Source organism: Camelina sativa, chromosome 5 (genome assembly GCF_000633955.1).
Source record: "Camelina sativa cultivar DH55 chromosome 5, Cs, whole genome shotgun sequence".
In the NCBI taxonomy this organism is placed as follows: domain Eukaryota; kingdom Viridiplantae; phylum Streptophyta; class Magnoliopsida; order Brassicales; family Brassicaceae; genus Camelina; species Camelina sativa.
The window spans coordinates 8719399-8739146 of NC_025689.1; the positions used below are offsets into that span (position 1 = coordinate 8719399).

At 35.1% G+C, this 19748-nt stretch overlaps 1 protein-coding gene and 1 long non-coding RNA gene across 5 annotated transcripts; both read right to left on the minus strand.

Moving 5' to 3' along the window:
- On the minus strand, positions 1625-4295 carry LOC104786224. 3 transcript variants are annotated; one of them, XR_767463.2, is made up of 7 exons: positions 3959-4057; positions 3676-3744; positions 2858-2950; positions 2645-2746; positions 2261-2545; positions 1991-2062; positions 1625-1846 (listed from the first exon to the last, which is right to left on the minus strand). It is a non-coding gene; the product is annotated as an uncharacterized LOC104786224 (long non-coding RNA). The 3 variants fall into 3 exon arrangements; XR_767462.1 differs by lacking the exon at positions 3959-4057 and adding an exon at positions 4068-4295 and having other exon boundaries at positions 1630-1846; XR_767464.2 differs by lacking the exons at positions 2858-2950; positions 3959-4057 and adding an exon at positions 4068-4295.
- On the minus strand, positions 11548-19652 carry LOC104786226 (NK-tumor recognition protein-like). Of its 2 annotated transcripts, none has more exons than XM_019245784.1 (10): positions 19497-19652; positions 16326-18828; positions 16101-16238; positions 14233-14304; positions 13494-13535; positions 13294-13383; positions 12860-12970; positions 12668-12757; positions 12497-12576; positions 11548-12411 (listed from the first exon to the last, which is right to left on the minus strand). In XM_019245784.1, exons 2-10 carry the CDS (start codon positions 18822-18824, stop codon positions 11817-11819), a joined length of 3717 nt encoding a protein of 1238 aa, XP_019101329.1. In that variant the 5' UTR covers positions 18825-18828; positions 19497-19652; the 3' UTR covers positions 11548-11816. The 2 variants fall into 2 exon arrangements, with proteins under 2 accessions (XP_019101329.1, XP_010509885.1); XM_010511583.2 differs by having other exon boundaries at positions 16326-18825; positions 19497-19651.

Sequence of the window (19748 nt, forward strand, 5' to 3'; positions counted from 1 at the left end):
ATTAATGGAAACAAATCATGTGGAGTTTGACTAGAGTTGACTATGTAATATGTATGTATCATTAACTATATTTGATTATTTTAATTAAATTTCAGTAGACAATAAATGTGAGCATATATATTAGAAGAAGTAAAAATATTTACACAGTCTTTATATAAATGGATCTTAAAAAAAAAAAAACAACATCTTTATATTTAATCCGATTGAAATTTTAAGTTTACATGTTAAAGTTCTTAAATCTTACTATTTAGTATTTACCAATATTTTTGCTGCGAATAATTCTTAAATGATTTTGGATGGATTCATAGACTGAATATTGACTGTATAGAGTATTGGGTATTGACCAAAAAAAGACTAAGTTAAGTATTGGGTTATTAATCAATTGTCTTTTTGGGATCACGCTCAAATTTTGTTTTCATATTATTTTATCTTCAATGACGTTACCAACTTACCATGGTATGTCTTTTCATCTCTTCATTAGCTCTTTCTTTTTTTCTTTTTCTTTTCTTTTTTCTCATTTATTATTTTATTATCAAAATTTAAAAGCAACATACTAGAAATCCATAACTTGAAAGTTCAACTACTTATGAATATAGCTAATAGAAGCAACAACATCGTGGAGGATTTCCAACACAGTATCCATGCCTGTATCCCCCCCTCCCAGCACAGTCATGGAAGCATGCATGATTATCAAATTGACCTCCACATTTAAAAAGGCATAGACGAGATTCGGCTGGTTCAACTACTGCGTATATACACACATATAATTTTCTATTACTAATTCTATAAACGTTTTAAAAAAGAAAAATGTGTGAAATTATTGTTGACGAAGTGATCAAAGATGATTAAAAATAACAAAAATAAATCAAAATCTTCTAAGAAAACAACATACCTGACCCACCCAAAACGTTGTAATAAAACGATGAAATTGTCAATACCACAAGAAAAACAATTATAGATGTCTTTGTGATAGTACCCATTAGATACCAAGAAATTATGTTCTCTGATTTTTTTTTTTTTTTTTTTTTAAGAGTTTTGTTTATCTACGTCTCTCCAAAAGTCTCACTTTTCTACTAGTATGTCTTTGCAAAACTAATTGGATCTTCTATATATATTTTGATAAAAGAGAGATTTTCATTTATTTTTCTTATCTTTTTAGAACAGAAAGAATCTCAAAACGATTATTACAGGATACGCCAATATTAATGCAAAACTTAATGTCGGAAAAAATAAGTAACTATATCAACATATATTTGTATTGATCAAATGCCAATCACCTTGATTGCAACTTGCAAGACCATATAAGACCATTACACTACAAAAAATACGGCACTTAACGTCAGTTTTTTACTGGGTTAACGTCACTTTAAAACTGACTTCAAAAACAAAACATCATTTACTAAACCGACGTATCATGCACTGTCGTTAGTTTTTTTTGCTTCACTTAATAAAGTGACGTTAATTCAAACGTCATTAAACTAACGTCAGTTGAAAAACGACTTCAAATAATTAAAACAAAACATCTTCAAGTCACTTTTACAACCGACGTAAGTTACACATAATTAATTATTTATTTTTAGCATTAAATTTCAATAATATAAAAAGAAAAGAAAACAACAATAGAGAACGTAACCAGAACACAATATTCATCAAGTGATAAAAATCAATTAATCTGTCTCAAATATACTTGTGTTCTTGTGTACATGATAATAAAAAATGTAAAAGTAAATAACATTGCATTAAAATCTATCTTTTATATATCCTCTTCTATATTTTCTTGTCCTTCATCTTCTATATTTTCTTGTCCTTCATCTTCTATCAAAAGGCTAGATGAAATCATTGTCTCCTGAGAAAACAAAGTAAATAGACTTAGATTCAATTACCATAACAGAACCCTTTTAGATTGATGATCCGATGAAAATGAACCAATTGCATCATTCATGCCTTACATATTATGCATAGCTGCTATAAGAGGTAAAGATAAACGTACCATTCTTCACTAAATTCCATATCACGTCACTTTATGATCATTCTAGTCAATCTTAGTCTCTGTCGTACTAGTCTGAAATTGTAGATCAAAATAAGTTAGAACATGAGAACAAGTTAACTACACACAACAGTTCTAGATTCCAAGCTCATGTAAGCAAGTAACTACTATTTTCAAAACTCCTCTTTAGTTACAGACCTATGACACAGCTTAAGATTCTCGATGCAAAATTTGAATATACATTTCTGTAACATAAGTGAAATATGCACTTACTTGAAATTGATTGTTTGAAATAATAATCTGAAGAGCGTTAGCCACGATATCAAGTTTATCTTCAAGTCCTTTCATGCGAGACTTCAGCTCAAGTATCTCAGAGTTACTTCTTACCTGCGATTCCAAATTCTGAAAGTATTTGGACGGTGTTGGACCACGTCCCACACATCGAACTCTTCCAGAATGCTCGGAACCAAATACTTGTTCAAATGCATCCTTAGGACCAGACTCACTACTTGATGCTTCACTTTTAATATTTTGATTCATTACTTGTGTAAGCTTATCCTACAAATTCCATAAATCCTATGTAAGTAGACTAAAACAGAGAATATATAAGTAAACCAATCCTCAAACACCACATTTAAAGAAAAACATAGAACTTACTGCAGATATCCTTGCTTCATTGCAAATGAAATTTCCATCTGATCTTGTTCGTGATGCAATGAACATTTCTGCTCGACTTGGTTCTTTGCCAGTCTCCTCTTCCTATAAGATGTGTACACAATTAAGCATCATTACAAACTAACAACAACTACTTCATACAGTCACTAAAAGTAACTAAATCACAGAGACCTAAATAATAAAACATTGACTTACAATCTCATAAGCTTTTCTTGCCAAACTCTTTTTTCCAAGTGCATGTAGTATCTTTAATTCGCTTCGACTTTTAATATTACGCAGTCTCACTTTCTACAATTAGAATAGTATATATCATCGACTTTTAATTCGCTTCTTTTTGCTTTGATTGATCAGTGGGCATACTAGCAGATTCATTAAAACTAGTATCCATACTTGGAAAAGCATCTCCAAGTAGATTTCTAGTTTGGTTTTCAACCGTCGGGTTATGGAGCATGTTATCTACATTGGATTCAGATTCTAATCCAATGGTCTCTTCATGGAAATCTAATTTTTCTCCATGTAGATACCAATTTGTATATGTTGGTAGAATACCATGACATATTAAATCACCCTCAACATCAACCCTATGCTTGTATTTAACCAGGCAGCAACGCTGGCAAGGACATTTTATCATCTCTTTCTTAATATCACTAAACGCAAAATCCAAAAAAAAATTTGACTCCAGTTCTGTAATCTTTAGATAAACGATGTTTTGTGATCCAAGACTTGTCCATTTTATAATCAATCTACCAATAAAGTAAACCAATTATCAATTTTGACCATATTTCACATATAAACAATCAGTCAAGAGTTAAGAAGATTTAAACCAGTATAATAAGAATGTATTATATTAGACCAAAAGTTCTACTGATTCGTAAACTCTAACCTTAATACAGAATGGATTTTATCAAATCAACGTAAACTAACACTTTGGACTAAGCAAAACACTTTGGACTGTACATTAAAAACAAGGAATCATTTCATAAAAATATGCGAGAAGATATGATGGTTGGTACCTTTGGAATGAATCTGTTTTGCCACTGGTTTCTAATGTGCCTGTGTCTTTTTGTTGAGAGTTGTAAGGCCTGAGTAACAACAAAGCCACAAAGTAAGAACATTAGTGATAATCCAACCATGATCCAAGTAATTGCTAACAATCAATTTATGAGCTTATTTCATTCAAAACAGGTTACAAAGAGTGATAAAATCCAAAGCAGATTACAAAGAGTAATTCACAGAATCATAAAATTAAAAAAAAAAAAAAGAGATCGAAAAAACTTAATTCAAGAGAAGATATACAGAGATTTGAAACAGCTTCTTCACGAATCGAAAACTTCTTCACAAATCAGTAGAATCGAGCTATTTCATCACAAACACACCAAAAATTTAAGAAATCTATCTTTCGAACCTTTCAAAATTTGAGAGCAGAGATGATTTTATCGTCAGAACTGAACTCCAATCGGGATTTGGACGATTCTGAAGTAATCAAAGAAGCAGAATAACGAAAAACCCTATGATTGATTTGAGTTTTCCACTTTCGATTTCGACATCGATGGAGAAAAATTTCTGTACTCGGAACTGTTGAAAGAAAGAGATGAAGCAAAGAAGAACGTTTAGTCTAAAGATATTTTTTTATTTTCTCTGAAACGATGTCGTGTTACAAATGAATTATTGAGTTTAATTTGTTCGACCTAAGTCCAAATAGTAAAAGGGACGTTTAATTAAGCCCAATACAAACTAAATTATCTAAACTTACGTCAGTTAGATAACCGACGTAAATTTCCTTCCTATATTTTCACTTTGCGTCGGTTTATGTACTGTCGTAAATAAAGCGACATGATATAGCAAATTTCTTGTAGTGTTAATGGATAAAAATCATGTGGAGTTTGACTAAAATTGATTATGTATAATTAACTATAAATCTGAGTATCTGACTATTTAAATTAAATTTGACTGGACAATAAAATGTGAGCATATTAGAAGAAGTAAAATATCTACAGTCTCTTTATAAATGGAATTAAATCTATAAATTTAATCAAATTGAAGTTTTAATTTTATATTTTAAAATCTTATTTACCAATATTTTTGCTGAAGTCCATAGACTGAGTATCGACTATTGAGCAGGTATTGCGTATTGGACTATTTGGTATTGACCCAAGAAAACAGACTGAGTATTGATTGAGTAACTGAGTAAGTATACTTAAGATTAAGAAATTGTCCTTTTTGTCATCACGCTCAAATTTTGTTTTCATGTTAGTTATTTGAATGGTTTTCAATGATACGTAGTAGTAATGTCTTTATAGCGATTTTTGGAAGGTTGACTATGTAAATCCACATAATTTCAGGAAGTTATCTCAGTAGAAATTAATTTTAAATTATGATTCGCTGATGTTGTGGAACACTGGTGTTTGGTCCGGGCAAATAAACTGATTATTACAATTATTTTGCAATAGCCTAGATCTCCATTTGTGCTTCAAGTGAAACTTCAAACTAGCAAAAGTAAGATGCCTCAAGCCTACTAGCAGCTCCTTTTCTGTATGCCTTGGATTCACCAAACTCAATACAATAGACACTTCTAATAGAGATCAGGTCATCCAATGAAGCTTGCTAGACCATGGAATCTATTTAATCTCTAGATGCGGCTAAACAATTCCAACCACACCATTCCCTTTCTATGAACATGTCTAACATTCAAAATTCTCCATATCTCAACACCACCAACAGAAAGTAACTTAAATGACTAGCTTCATCAGCTAGTGTAACCGCATATTGGGGCAACATAATCACAAGCATGGCTCTGCCTAATTAAATTGTTCTATCACCATATTTAGTAACTTGTAGTCATGTAACCACCAGGAGTAATCGCAGCATCTGTAACTAGATAAGATGGTGAGGATCTTAAGACAATGCTAAGTTCCCATGATATGCAGCAAATAACATGGATTTGAAAAGTTCCAGCAAGCAGCTAAGTTCCTCATTAACACATTCTAGAGGCTGTTTGTCTTTATTCGAGACCATAAACCTCATCTCCAGGTTGCTTACCTTGGAACTCTTTATCATCTGCTTCATTACTCTCTCTCTCTCTCTCCCTCTCCCTCTCTCTCTCTCTTTGTCACACTCAAATCTCAAGGTCAATACCAAACATACTTTTATAATGAGGTTGATCACGGGTAATTGTTGGTAACTGGTAAGGACTGAAGGGAGCTCGATATTGGTCTGTGAGCGTACGTGTTTTGCAAGAACGATCTAGTTAGTGCACACTAAATATTTTCAGTAATGTTTTCCACGCAACCATGGGATTGCTTCAAGCACAGTTCCACAAACTGAGGGTCCTCATGTGTCTCACGAAAACTAGTAGACATCGTGATGATGTAATCACCATCTTCATATCACAAACTAGATTATTACACAACAAGATCACCTTCTGTGCCTCTTAAACCATTTCAAGTCTTATACTTTTCCTCGTCTCTATACAATCTTTGATCAAAGTGACATGTAAAATGTGTTGATGCTGGCTCTCTTCATGATGAGCAAAAACAAAACAGCACTGCCAAAATTCAGAGTGTAAATCAACGATCAACAGCAATGTAACATTGTAGAGCATCTGCAAATAAGTTTGTACGTACTACATGTTACTACCTCCAAATTAATTTGGTTTTACATGATTGTTGGTTTCTCATCGGCAAGTAAATAAAAAGGATCCCCAAATATTTTTATAACTTTATTGTAAATTCTATCTGTTTTCATTTAAAATTATTTGAACAACATGACATCTTTTTGTTATCAAATTCTTCAAAAAATCATTATGCAATACTAAAATTCATAGTAAGTTATAAGTTTTGTTTTTATTGTCAAGAAACTTAAAACAATTCAAAAAGTTCATCTTTTAGAATCCGATAATCAATTATATTATCGTATGACGCAACAACATCGTGGAGGATTTCCAATACAATATCCATCTCGGTATCTATTTTTCTAACTACAGTCATTGGCGCATGCAAAATCATCCAATCTATCTACATACAACGCCCATATTTTGCTGGCTCGATCACTGCACCTACATACATATACTACTCCACATTAAATAATAAATCCAAATGCACATTACCAAATAATACTTTATTTTCTTCAAAGTTCGTAAATCCTCCACATACATATATACACATACATGTAACTTTCTTACTACTTCTATATGTTTGAGAAAAAAACAATCTAAATTATTGCTTTGGATGAGACTGAAAATAGTTGAAAATAACAACAAAAATAAAAACAATGTCATAAGTAAACCATACCTGACACGGCCAAAACAATGTCATAAGTAAACCAATTTGTCAATATTATTACAAGAAAAACAGTTATAGAGGTTTTTGTGATACCCATTATATATGTTCTATGATCTTTTAGTTTTTCTTGACTGAGTTTTATTTATAGGACTGCTTTCCCCACAAATTCACTGTTTTTGTTTTATAGTAATTGGATATTCCATATATATCTTATTTTTGACAAGGAGAGATTTTCATTTATTTTGATTATCTGATTAAAATAAGAAGAATCTTAAAAATAAGATAATTGAATATATATTTAAATTTAATGCATAAGATAATGTAGGAAACATATAAAAATCACTTGTGACAGAATAACAGATTTGATGTTATGAAATCTACTATAATTAAATCAGTGATTTTAAAAAATTACTTGAAAATCAACTAGTTGTTAAAACATTTTGACCATTTGGATTTGGTTTTTAATGACTTTAAAATTTTATAGGATTTTTTCATTAAAGTAAAACGATCTAAATTCCAAGGTTTTAAACGAGTTCTTACAACAAATTATCAATTACAAAAATAATTCTTAATATAGTCAAACTCCACATATGTTTTCATGAATGGTCTTGAAGCCGGAACCAAGTGTTTTTTTTTTTTTTGGTAAACGTCTTGTAGTCAAATTGATTTATACAAATTTGATATATGATTTTTACTATTTTGTTTTCCGATATTTAATTACAGAAACTGTAGATTCTTTCTATTTTGAAAAGGCAATAAAAATAAATGAAAACCTTCTTTAGTCAAAAAAAAAAAAAAGACTTATGTACGGAAGATCCAGTTAATGTATAGTAGAAACATAGTAGAGACAATTCAGACTTTTTCATTCGTATAAAATAAAACTCCACGGAAGAAAAGCAAAATACCATAGAGCCTAATTTCTAGATATATTTCAATGGGTATCACAAAAAGCTGGATACATGTTTTTCTTATAATAGTATTGACAATTTCGCTTTCCTGTGATAATGATTTGGCTGAGTCAACAGGTATGTTGTTTTTTTAGAAGATGTTTATGTATATTTTTCTTTGTATTTTTTCAATTATCTCTGATCATTTTGAAGAGAATAATTCATTTTTTCTTTGTTATGTATATATAATTAGTAATAGAAAATTACATGTATATAAGGATTTATAAAATTGAATGTGTATGTATGTGCAGTGATTGAGCCAGCAACAGCAAAAACAGGCCCTTGCATTTTTAAATGTGAAGGTATATTGGATGATCATGCATGCGTCCATGACTGTATTATTGATGGTCATCCCCGTGCCGGACGATGTCTTGGAAATCCTCCATGCTGTCACTGCTTCATATGATATTAAATGATTATGTTCATTAATGAATTGGTGATTGATGTTGAGTTATGCGTTTCTAGTATGGTCTATTTAAAAAAAATGAACTTTTTTCATCGTTGCTTCTAAGTATGTTGAGTTATGCGTTTCTAGTATGATATATTTTAAGGCAATGCTGATAGATTCACAACACTCTAATCGGTCCAACAGCCACTGCATCGTCATCTAATCGGTCTGATTTGACCTTTCACCTCCATAATTCGTCGATTAACATCACCACCCGAAGCCTCTGATACCTCCGATCTATGCGAGACTTGTGGTTTCTGAATTGTCGTTCTTCGATCCCGTCACGTGGCGGACCTACGTAAGAGGTAGGGAGGTCAAACAGAAATAAAGACATTTTTGTACCTAAATCAGTGAAGTATTTGTAGTAAAGTTGGTTTGTCCCTTACTTAGTTGACACTTGAGTTCGACACCCTTTTACACTAATATTATTTTTAACCGTTCCTCTGTGCTTTCTTCAAGATTGGTATTTGTTGCAATGACAACCTTAACAATCTGAGTGAATCCTTCAATAGAACTATCAGACAGGCCAGGAAAAAACCCTTATTAGATTTGCTAGAGGACATTAGGAGGCAATGCATGGTCAGGAATGCTAAGCGGTTTCTCATAGCTGATAGGCTGAAGACAAGGTTTACCAAGAGAGCACATGCGGAGATTGAGAAAATGATAGCTGGGGCAGCGAATTGCCAGAGACTTATGGCCAGACACAATATTCATGAGGTATCTTCGAATGGTGTTAATTACATGGTTGATATGCATAAGAGAATTTGTGGTTGCAGGAAGTGGCAGATGGTTGGAATCCCTTGTATTCATGCTGCTTGTGTGATAATAGGAAAGAAAGAGAAAGTTGAGGACTATGTCATTGATTACTACACAAAGATACGGTGGCGAGAAACATACCGGGATGGTATTATGCATGTTCAGGGGATGCCATTGTGGCCTAGATTGAATAGATTGCCTGTCTTGCCACCACCATGGAGAAAAGGGAACCCAGGAAGACCAAATAACTACGCAAGGAGGAAAGGAAGGAATGAAACTACTTCATCTACTTCAAAGATGTCTCGAGAAAAAAGAATCATGACATGCTCTAATTGTTTGCAACAAGGACACAACAAGAAAGCATGTAAGAATGCAACTATCTTAGTTAATGTACCAAAGAGACCAAGAGGTCGACCGAAGAAAACTCAGGTATGTTGTGTTTTTCTTTTCGTAAACCTCACATAAATCATGTATGGATATGTTATAACTCAATTTATCAAATGATTTAGGAACTAGAAGCTCACGGATCACAAGTGCCAACAGTTGGGTCACAAACTCGTCAAGGACCCCAAATGCAAGCTCACGGATCACAAGTACCACCAGTTGGGTCACAAACTCATCAAGGACCTCCAAGGAAAGCTCACGGATCACAAGTGCCACCATTTGGGTCACAAACTCATCAAGGACCTCCAAGGCAAGCTCACGGATCACAAACTCATCAAGGACCTCCAAGGCAAGCTCACGGATCACAAACTCATCAAGGACCTCCAAGGCAAGCTCACGGATCACAAGGCCCGACAGTTGGTTTAACTAATCAAAGATCCCAAGGGGAAGCTGAAGGATTCCAAGGACAAGGACTAGGTCGATTTGCAACATGGTTTGAGTGTTCCTCCTAGATTAGGTTTCCGAATGTGATGTTTTTTTTTTTGGGTGAAGAATGGATTGTTGTTGTTTCAACCTACTGTTTTATCATGGTTTGTTGTCTGGATGTTTTCTCTTTATTAAACTCACTTTGGTACTATAAATCTCTCTTATCTGAAGCAAAGACATAGTTTATCATTACCAAAGCCACATATAACATACAACACCAAAAAACACAACATCAAACGCACTAGTAACCAAGATTCATTGTTGGTTTTTTGGTTTTAATCATTAGGATCACTATTACAATGAAAGTTAAACAAAGACACACCAAGCACAATTTGACAATCAATTTCCAATTCTTAATTTCTCTTTTGCTCCACATTGCATCATCCATCAACACTTCAATCCGAGCCTTTAACTCATCAATCTGGACAGCAACCTCAGATTTGGCACTGGTTAACTTGCTCTCAATGTTGGTCAGTTTAGGTAAAGCCTCATCAAACTCCTCATAAACACCATATTCGACCCATTTAAACAAATGGTCATGCTTTTACGAAATATTTTTGATGATCACATAACTATAAAAAAACACACAAAATCATATCTGAATCACTTACATCTCCTCTGGTTGGACAACGGAAATAAGGTCTTCCTGGGTTCTGTTTCGAGCTTGATGTGTAGATGGCGATGTCTAAACCGCAATGACATTTTGAAGGAAAACCATGGCACCAACGTCCTCTGTTCTCACCACTCGATTGTCCTGAATTGCAACTCATACTCGATTCGTTCGTGTAGAGGTAAAGATGACGAAAAGAAAATTTGGGGCTGTAATTGTGAGGAGAAGACGAAGATGAAAATTTGGGGATTTTTATCTTCTGTTCCGAGTTGTTTTAATGGATTTGTTAACGACAGCCAAACAGAGAAGCTAACGGGGGTTAACGGGTGTTAATTTCTCCGTCACCCGAAACTACGACCTGGGGTTTCTGGCCTGGTCAATGATGTTTCATGTTTTAACAGAAAGTCAACTGCAACTATATGTTTTCATTGGCCGCAGGCAAAGTTGATGGTTTAAATAGCGTTTTGTGTAAGTTCATGGTTAAAAATTGTATTTTGATTGTTAATTCTGAAATTTAACCAGTTGTATATTGCTGATATGATGGAACAACTTTTTAGTTTTATTTATAATAATGTTACATTTTTAGTATTGAATTTTTTATGGCTATTAAAAATTATATTTTTAGTGTTTTTTAGATTTAACCCGTGAAAAAACTATTTTTATATTATTATATTTTCAATTTTTAGTATTTTTAAATTTAACCCGTAAGTTTAATGTTTTTTAGAGTTAACCCGTGAAATAATTATATCCGTAAAAGTTATTATGTAGTATCAAGATATCATTTAAATTTGAGAGATTATATCCTCTCTAAAGATAGTTTTGGAAAATTTCTGGAAATAAAACTTTAATTGGTAGAGTTAGTTTTTGGAAAAATCGATTTAAGAAATTTTAATAATTGAGTTTCTGTGCAGTGTTATTTTTGAAAATTTGTTAGAAGTTAATGTTGTAAAAAACTTTTTAAATAAACAAAACTATAAGGACATAACACAAAATGTATTTCAAAAATGTTAATATTGATTGACAATGCACAAAAGTATAACACAGGTGGTGGAAAAAAGAACCAACCTGATCAATCCCAACGATTACAAAGAGATTTTTAAGGGTGCGCGATTGTAGATCCTATATGTATCTCTGAACTCGGTTTAAACCGGTTATGTGGTCACGTTGCGAAGAATCCAGACGTACTGTATAACTCTGTAAGTAATTTTCCTTTTGTTGTTGGAGAGATGGATCAGGATTATAATTACCCACTTGGGAACCTGATTTGGTAAAACTCTTTAGAAACGTATTCCACTTTCACAATCCGATTATCGTATAGCCTTCCGTGTAACGAATGGGCTGCATCACGTGTAGCTTCTGGTCTTCCGTACTCAATGAAGATACAACCCGGCTCAAACACATCCTCTGGGTCTTGTTCTTGTTCTTCCTCTATCTTGTCACCAGCATCCCATCTTGTCTTCACGGTACGCGCTGATGCTACTTCTTGTGTATTCTCTGCCTCGTCCTGTGCACTTTCTCCAACAGTCTTTTCACAATGGTCTTGCTCAGTGGAGTTTTGATCTTCATTTGCTTGCGTGTTTGTCTCAGCAGCAGTATCTGAGCAAGGTTCACATAACTTGTCTTCACCTATCAAACTGTCTGGCCTGACAAACTCTGCAAGATCTACATTGTCTGCCATATCATCCGCTTTCTTGGATCCCTCGTCTTTCTCCTGGATCACTGACGCATTCATTTCTTTAGAACCAGTTGATTCTAAGTTCAACAATGCACTTGATTCAGAAGCAGTGATATCTTTGCTCTTGTGTTCCACTATGTTTATCGACTTAATTACCCCAAACCTGCATCACGAGAGGCCTCTTTTCTTAATTGACTAGATTTTTAAAGCTCAATGAACTCATTGAAAGAATGATCTCAGAGCTTAACCTGGCACATTCTAACCGTATATCTTCCAAAATTTCTTTCACTTCTTGCTTGGAAAGCGATGTGAGATCTTCTGAGTTAACCTGTCAAACAAGTAAGAATGGAACGTCAGTATAGCCTCACGTGGTTTATGTGGGAAAGATTCACAAAATAGTATACACCTGCTCTCCTTACCACATTTTTTAGCTTCAGAATATGCTTAGACTTGCCAAGAAGTGGTTTTGCATGATCAGGTATCCCATAGAATGGTGGATTCTCATTTACCTGCAACACATTATATACACACCACTCTCACAATTAACTTAAGCAATTTCCGTTACAAACAGAACATGAACTAACAAAAGCAAAGTTGGGTCATTGAATTACCGCTAGGGATGATGAATCTGGAAATGCACAAACGGCTGTTATTACACTGCCACCTAACTTCATACCATTTAGGCCAGCACAAGCTTTGAGGGTAACAGATCCATCAGTGTACTGAGGTATAAAAAAAAATTAAAGTTAGGGGGGGTTAATATGTTGATACTTGGAACAATAGTCACATTCACGGTTACTCTCTAGAAATTATGATAGGTGTGTATTAGCTTCTATATATTAATAATCAACGTTGTTTAATTAATTTCCCAGTTAAACGTTCTTTATATATCCCCAAAATAACATCTTCCCATTCTACCCAGAAAATGAACAATCATAGATATGAAACTATCACAAGAGCTACATCATGATGGCAGACTAAGATGGGGTATCGTGATCGTATACTATTGGCCACAGAGAAGGCTAAGATAAAAGCATCTTCTAACCTCTAGGTAAGCGCATCGCTGACTGAGATCATTGTTGCTCACGAACCGGTATGCTTTCAAGGGTCCAAAGACGCTGACAATCTCCAAGAGCTGTAAATACGGTAATGAGGAATCAGACAATTTTAGAAGTTGAAACGATTGAAATAAGGCCAATAGGAGCTTGAATGTGTAAGTTTTTTAAGAATTACTGCTCAGCATACCATATCAGATGAAATTGCTTTTGGAAATCCGCCAATAAAGATCTGCAACAAGTACATTAGTCTCAACATCAAAGCTTGACAGTAAAATTAGTATAGGAAGCAACTAGCATATCCAAAGACAGTGAAGCTTTTAGATATTATCAACCATAAAGATGCCCTAACGACAGAGAGAATTACTCTTCTATTCTCAGTGTGTTCGGTTTAAGATAATAATAAGGTGGTCTGACAATTCGCTTTCCAGGTTGAACCACTATAAACAAGCTTTTGATCATAGCACCTATTAATAACAGCCAAACTTACAAGAAAGTTGATACTGACGCATGTTTTATTCCTACGTACTCAACTCTTGATAGTTCTTAATTCTTAAAAAGATTGATATTCTTCATTTTAAACTACAAACCAATTAAAGGGGAAAGGATATAAAAGCTGTCAGCATGAAAAACATGCAGTTAAGTTCCACAATATGCTCCACATCATGAATGGAAAGGACCAAGTCAAATTTAGATATACCGATGTTTTGGCCTCTAGAGCAAGAGTTTTCAAATTACAGTGGTATCGAAACTATGGCACAGACTTAAAAACTTGATCTGAACTATAGATCAAGGGTTGCTGACCTATACAATGACTTTAAAAAAGGAATCATGTTAAGAGATATTTAAAAGATATTCTAAACTCATTTTCAATAAAAAAAATTTTAACTCACTGTCATAAGAAGCAAATTTAGGGCAATGATTTGTACCTTGTTTGATGAATCCTCCACATTATCACTTACTGCATTTGTGGCTGGCTCCTTTTTCTCCAATTCACCGTTCTGCATGAAAATAGCAACCGTCTGAAAACCTGCTTCATGGATGGTAACCATAACATAGCTCAGAAATCATAGTACAATGCATGATACTGGTTTACAAGGCCAAATAGAAGGACAGAGTCCACAGCCTTGATAATCAGTCCTTCATAGACTTTCCTACAACGACTCAGCCGATAATCACAGCAGAACTTATCAAACATGAAGGACAAAGACGTAAACTATTTAAGAGGAGGTGGTAAGAGCTTAGGGCAGTAATGTAATTCTTAGGACCACTAACACGAAAGAATAGAGATAACAATCAACACCAGGTATCTGATCCTGTGAGGAATGAAACACAGTAATAGCCAAACAGATAAAAGGAATAAAGAAAAAGAGTATCTTAGGCAGGCTTTTAACTGCCAATGCAAGTTATGCGAGTATTACTACAACCACATTCAGTTCGGAGAAGATCAAAGATAAACAGATTGATATGGTATCATATGATACCAAAACATTTGGACAAAAGGAGCAAAGAACACAAGAAAAGTAAACCATAACACACAGGAATCATATAGATGATGATCTGTTCAAATTCCTATAAGCCCAAAAAAGAGAAGCAAAATGGAAAGAAACTTGGAACACAACAAACTCGTCACTACACCTGGGAGTCTTCTTATTTAGCAGACATCTTCATCACCCTCCTGAATGTGAATTATGACATACCCAACATAAACACCCTATTTAAGAGATTCCAACACACGACAGTCAGATAATGGATTGACATGTGGTTTGAAAAAACAATTATTTCAAGCGCAGGAATCCATAAACTACAGTAATTTTTAGTGGCGCCTATGGTTGGTATGATAATGGCACGAAAAAAAAAAGCCTTCAAAACCAATTGCAATTAGAAAATAAGATCCAAATCACTTAGACTTCACAACTAAGCTAGAGAATCATGTGATGAAAACCTCAAGCAATTACAGAGGACATTCATAAATTCTTTTCCTATTACCATGATAGAATTTATATCACGACGTCCAAATTTCTATTCTCAGAGGGCCAACCTCGGTAAAAATGGCCAAGGTTTAACCTTACTAAGAAATCCAAACCATCTGTTAACCCCCAAATCTGCTTACAGTTGAAAGATCAACAGATACGGTTTATCAACTGTCTTGCATATATCAAACTCAAGTTGCAATACGTAATTTATAAACAAGTGGCAAGATGCTTCCATTGAGAGTGCCTTCAAAGATAGGACCATGAGCATTTTTTGGGCCCAGCAGAGTAGATTTAAGCAGTGGCACAGTATCACATCTACGACTGAATCATATATGAATCAATGATAAATAAAGATTTCTCTTAATTTCTCTGCTTCTAGAAGACAAACATAGTCAATCAAGATGCATCAGCAGAAATAGCTATCAGTAAACGGGAAATTGAATTTACAACACCATGCTTATGTGCTCTAAAATATTGGTCCAGATGTTTTGCTAAGTTCCTTATGTCAGTCTACTTTGAACATATCTGGGTCAAAAGAGGACTGATGCTCTCGATTTGAAATAATGTAAAATAAACTTGCACCCAAAAAACGGTCATATATCACAATAAATTCAAGCTTAAATCATTAAAAAGAAGTCAGACAGGTTTCAATAGCATGTGTGAAAGTGGAAATCAAACTTTAATCTTACACCAATGAAATATATGCAGATAATTTAAGCTCGCTTGCAAAATAAACCAGATGACTATTATTAGAAGACAAAACATATGGGGTAAATGGCAAGAGTTCTAGAGAAAGAGAATGAAGAAATTGTAATTCTTACTGTTATCTCGACATAGTCTTTAGGGCGTCGAATTTTGAGGTTTGAACCCGCAAAGGAGCAACCATCAAGGGAAAGTGCAGCAGAGGCATCCTGTGGCGTAAGAAACTCCACTAGCGCCTGACTTTTTTCCTTGTTTATCTGCATTTTGAGGACATAAACACTTTCAGGAGTTATAATCCACAAACATTACAAAGGTGATAAGAAGGTCATAAGACATAAACTTACAATACAGCTAATACATGGTTCACTTCCTTTTATGTGATTGGACCCTGAAGATAGCATATAGCTATTGAAGTATTCAATCAGAGATTTCTCAGAGGCCGAATCCGGCACATTTTCTGCGTAAAGTCTCCTCATACGTCGGGTGGATTCGGTCAGCTGAACGGAATCAAAAGAAGTGGTCTGCCTTGGCGGTGGCATCCTAAAAGGCGCCTCCATAAGTGGCTTCAAAAGCGCCAAGGAAGCCTCACTGATGACAGGATATCCTGTCTGAGTTGCTGCTTGGAGACCAGTAAAAACTGAGCCCGAGTATGTGCCAGCAGTTACAGTAGGTGTAAGATCCCATTTAGCACTTTTATTCTCAGAAGAAAGATTAGGTGGAGAATCAGCCTTGGTAGATGCTTCCTCCCTTCTTTTCCGTGGTGAATATCCACCAAGTTCACTTTTGGAAGCATTATACCTTCTAGACTTGTTATTTACAGTGCTTGCCACTTTATTTTCATTATCATTACAATGATGTTTTCCCGATCTATCTTTAACAGCATTTTCTGATCGCCCTTCATGGTTTCTCTTATGACGCGATGTAGCCTTTTCAGCCCTTGGTAAGGGGGATGACCTTTTCTGTTTGTCCTGCCCATGATCTCGACTTCTTGATCTTCTCCTTTTCTCTCTCATGTCGTGTTGATGCGATTTTGGTTGTTCCCTTCTCTCCCATCGCTCTGAAACTTCAACGCTGTGCACTTTCGCTGGATCATGCCTCTTTGACATATCCATTTCCCTATTCTTTTTATGATCTCCATTTTGATTCTTTCTATTGTCTCCATTTTCAGGTTTTATACTACTTTCATCTCGAGAAAGGTCTGCCACCACTAGACTTCGAAGACGCTTCTTACTACCAAGCTCATCTCTATCTGTCATTGTTTTAATTTCAGTTGCAGGGATTTCTCCTTCACGTTTTCTGTTTGCAGCTAGGTCTTCCTTTTTCATCTTTTTATCTCGTCTCTCCTCCCAACAACTAGAATTAGTTTCTTCTTTCTTTCCTCGTCTATCCTTAGTATCTTCTTTTATTAATTTTGGTTCAGCTGTAGACCTCTCTCCTTCTGCTTTCCTTTTTCTATTTGAAGCAGGCTCGTCCTTTTTTGGTTTATCTAGTTTTTCTTCTCTAGAACTAGAAACAGCCACTTCCTTCTTTCTTGAACTTTCCTTAACACGCTCTTCATGCCTCAATTTCTCGGATCTATCATACCCTTTTTCAGACTCATGATAGTCAGAAACCATCTCAACAAGGTCCTTACCCAGTAACTTTTCTTCTCTAGAACTAGAAATAGCGTCTTTATTCTTTCTTGAACTGTCCCTAACACGTTCTTCATGCCTCACTTTCTTTGACCTGTCATGCCCCTTTTCAGACGCATGATAGTCGGAAAACTTCTCAACAAGATCGTTACCTAGTAATTGAGTTGCTCTAACAGGGTCCTCTTTCATTGGTTTATTTACCCTTTCTTCCCTAGAACTAGAAGTGGCGTCTTCTTTCTTTCTTGAGTTGTCCTTAACACGCTCGTCACGCCTTCCTTTTTTCGATCTATCATACCCTCTTTCAGAGACATGATCCTCTTTCATTGATTTTTCTTCCCTCGAACTAGAGGTGGCGTCTTCTTTCTTTCTTGAACTGTCCTTAACACGTTCTTCACGCCTCACTTTCTTGGATCTATCATGCCCTCTTTCAGACGCATGATAGTCCGAAACCTTCTCAACAATATCATTACCCAGTAACTGGGCTGCTCCCACATGATCCTCTGCAATTGGTTTTTCTTCCCTAGAACTAGTAATCGTGTCCTGTTTCTTTCTTGAGCTGTCCTTAACATATTCTTCAAGCCTCACTTTCGTGGATCTATCATGCCCTTTTTCTGACGAATGATAGTCAGAAACCTTCTCGACAAGATAGTTATGCAGTAACTGAACTTCTTCAATAGGATTATCTTTCATTGGCATATCTAGGCTTTCTTCTTTAGGACTAGAACTAGCCTCTTCTCTCTTTCTTGAGCTGTCCATAACAAGCTCTTCATGCCTCAGTTTCTCGGAGCTATCATGCCCTTTTTTAGACTCATGACAGTCAGGAACCTTCTCAACAAGATCTTTACTGGGTGACTGAGCTGCTCCCACAGGGTCCTCTTTCATCGTTTTTTCTAGTTTTTCTTCTCTAGTACTAGAAATGGCGTCTTCGTTCTTTATTGAACTGTCCTTAACACGCTCTTCACACCTCAAATTCTTCGATCTATCATGCCCTATCTCAGAGTCATGAATTTCAGAAGCCTTATCAACAAGATCGTTATCCAATAACTGAGCTGCTTCTACAGTTTCTTCCTTCACATGTTCCAAGGACTCTCTCCTCTTTCTCCTAAGCCTAATCTCCTCAACGCTTGTAGGTCTTGTTCGAGCAGCAGATCCTTCATTTACCAGCTTTTCATGTCCATCAGGATTTTCCTGTTGCTTATCAACTTCGTCCATCCTGCTAGCTCAAGAAGAAAAGGCAGATTATATTATTCCTTTGAGATAATGTGCAGAGAGAAGAATTCACAATTTCCTCTCCCTCGCATCAGGCAACATAGATATCATTACCAAAAACTTCAAAATGACTAAATACATGGAGCGAGAATCACAGAAACAGAAACCCACCAATGTGTTAACACAATACTATTTTAGAATTGTCAATCATTTCATAGATCTTCAATCACATTTAACAAGTTCCAAACCACCAAATTAGCAAGTTTCCTAAGTGATTGAACATGAAACTATGGTTGCGCCTCTAAAAAACCAACACCATTTCCTAACAGGTTGGCTAGAAACTTCAAGGTTAACGAACAAATTAGAAGTATCGAATTGAATCTAATCGCATAAAATAGTAATCCACGACCTAAAAGAATAAGACGGCGCGAAGTAGAAAAATCACCACAACCCAGTTTGACGCCAACTAACTAACCACATAGGCATTCAATTACTAGCAAGTTCAGCAATCATAAGCTCACACAAACCCTAAAAGATACATCGAAATGAAGAAGCAATCGTGATTCTTTCGCGACTAATTGCAGCTATATACATCCAAAGAGAAGGCACAAACAAGCTTAACATGAGAGACGAGATAACAAGAACAGAAAAAGAAGGGGAGAAGAAGCGTCGCACCTCCGGCAAATGAAATTGACTCGCCGACGGCGAAAACTAGCGCCTCCGGTAGAGAGATTCGTCAACTTTTTTTCGGGGGCGAGAGATTAAATAAAAAAACCACACAGAAGATTTTTTAGTCCGCTGGATTTTAAAATCAACTTTTTTTACTTTTCAATTTTCCCCTTATTTATTGGAGAAATCATCAGATCCCCCATTTATATATATATATATATATTGTTCGTTTTAACCTTAAGTCATGAAAAGTAATTT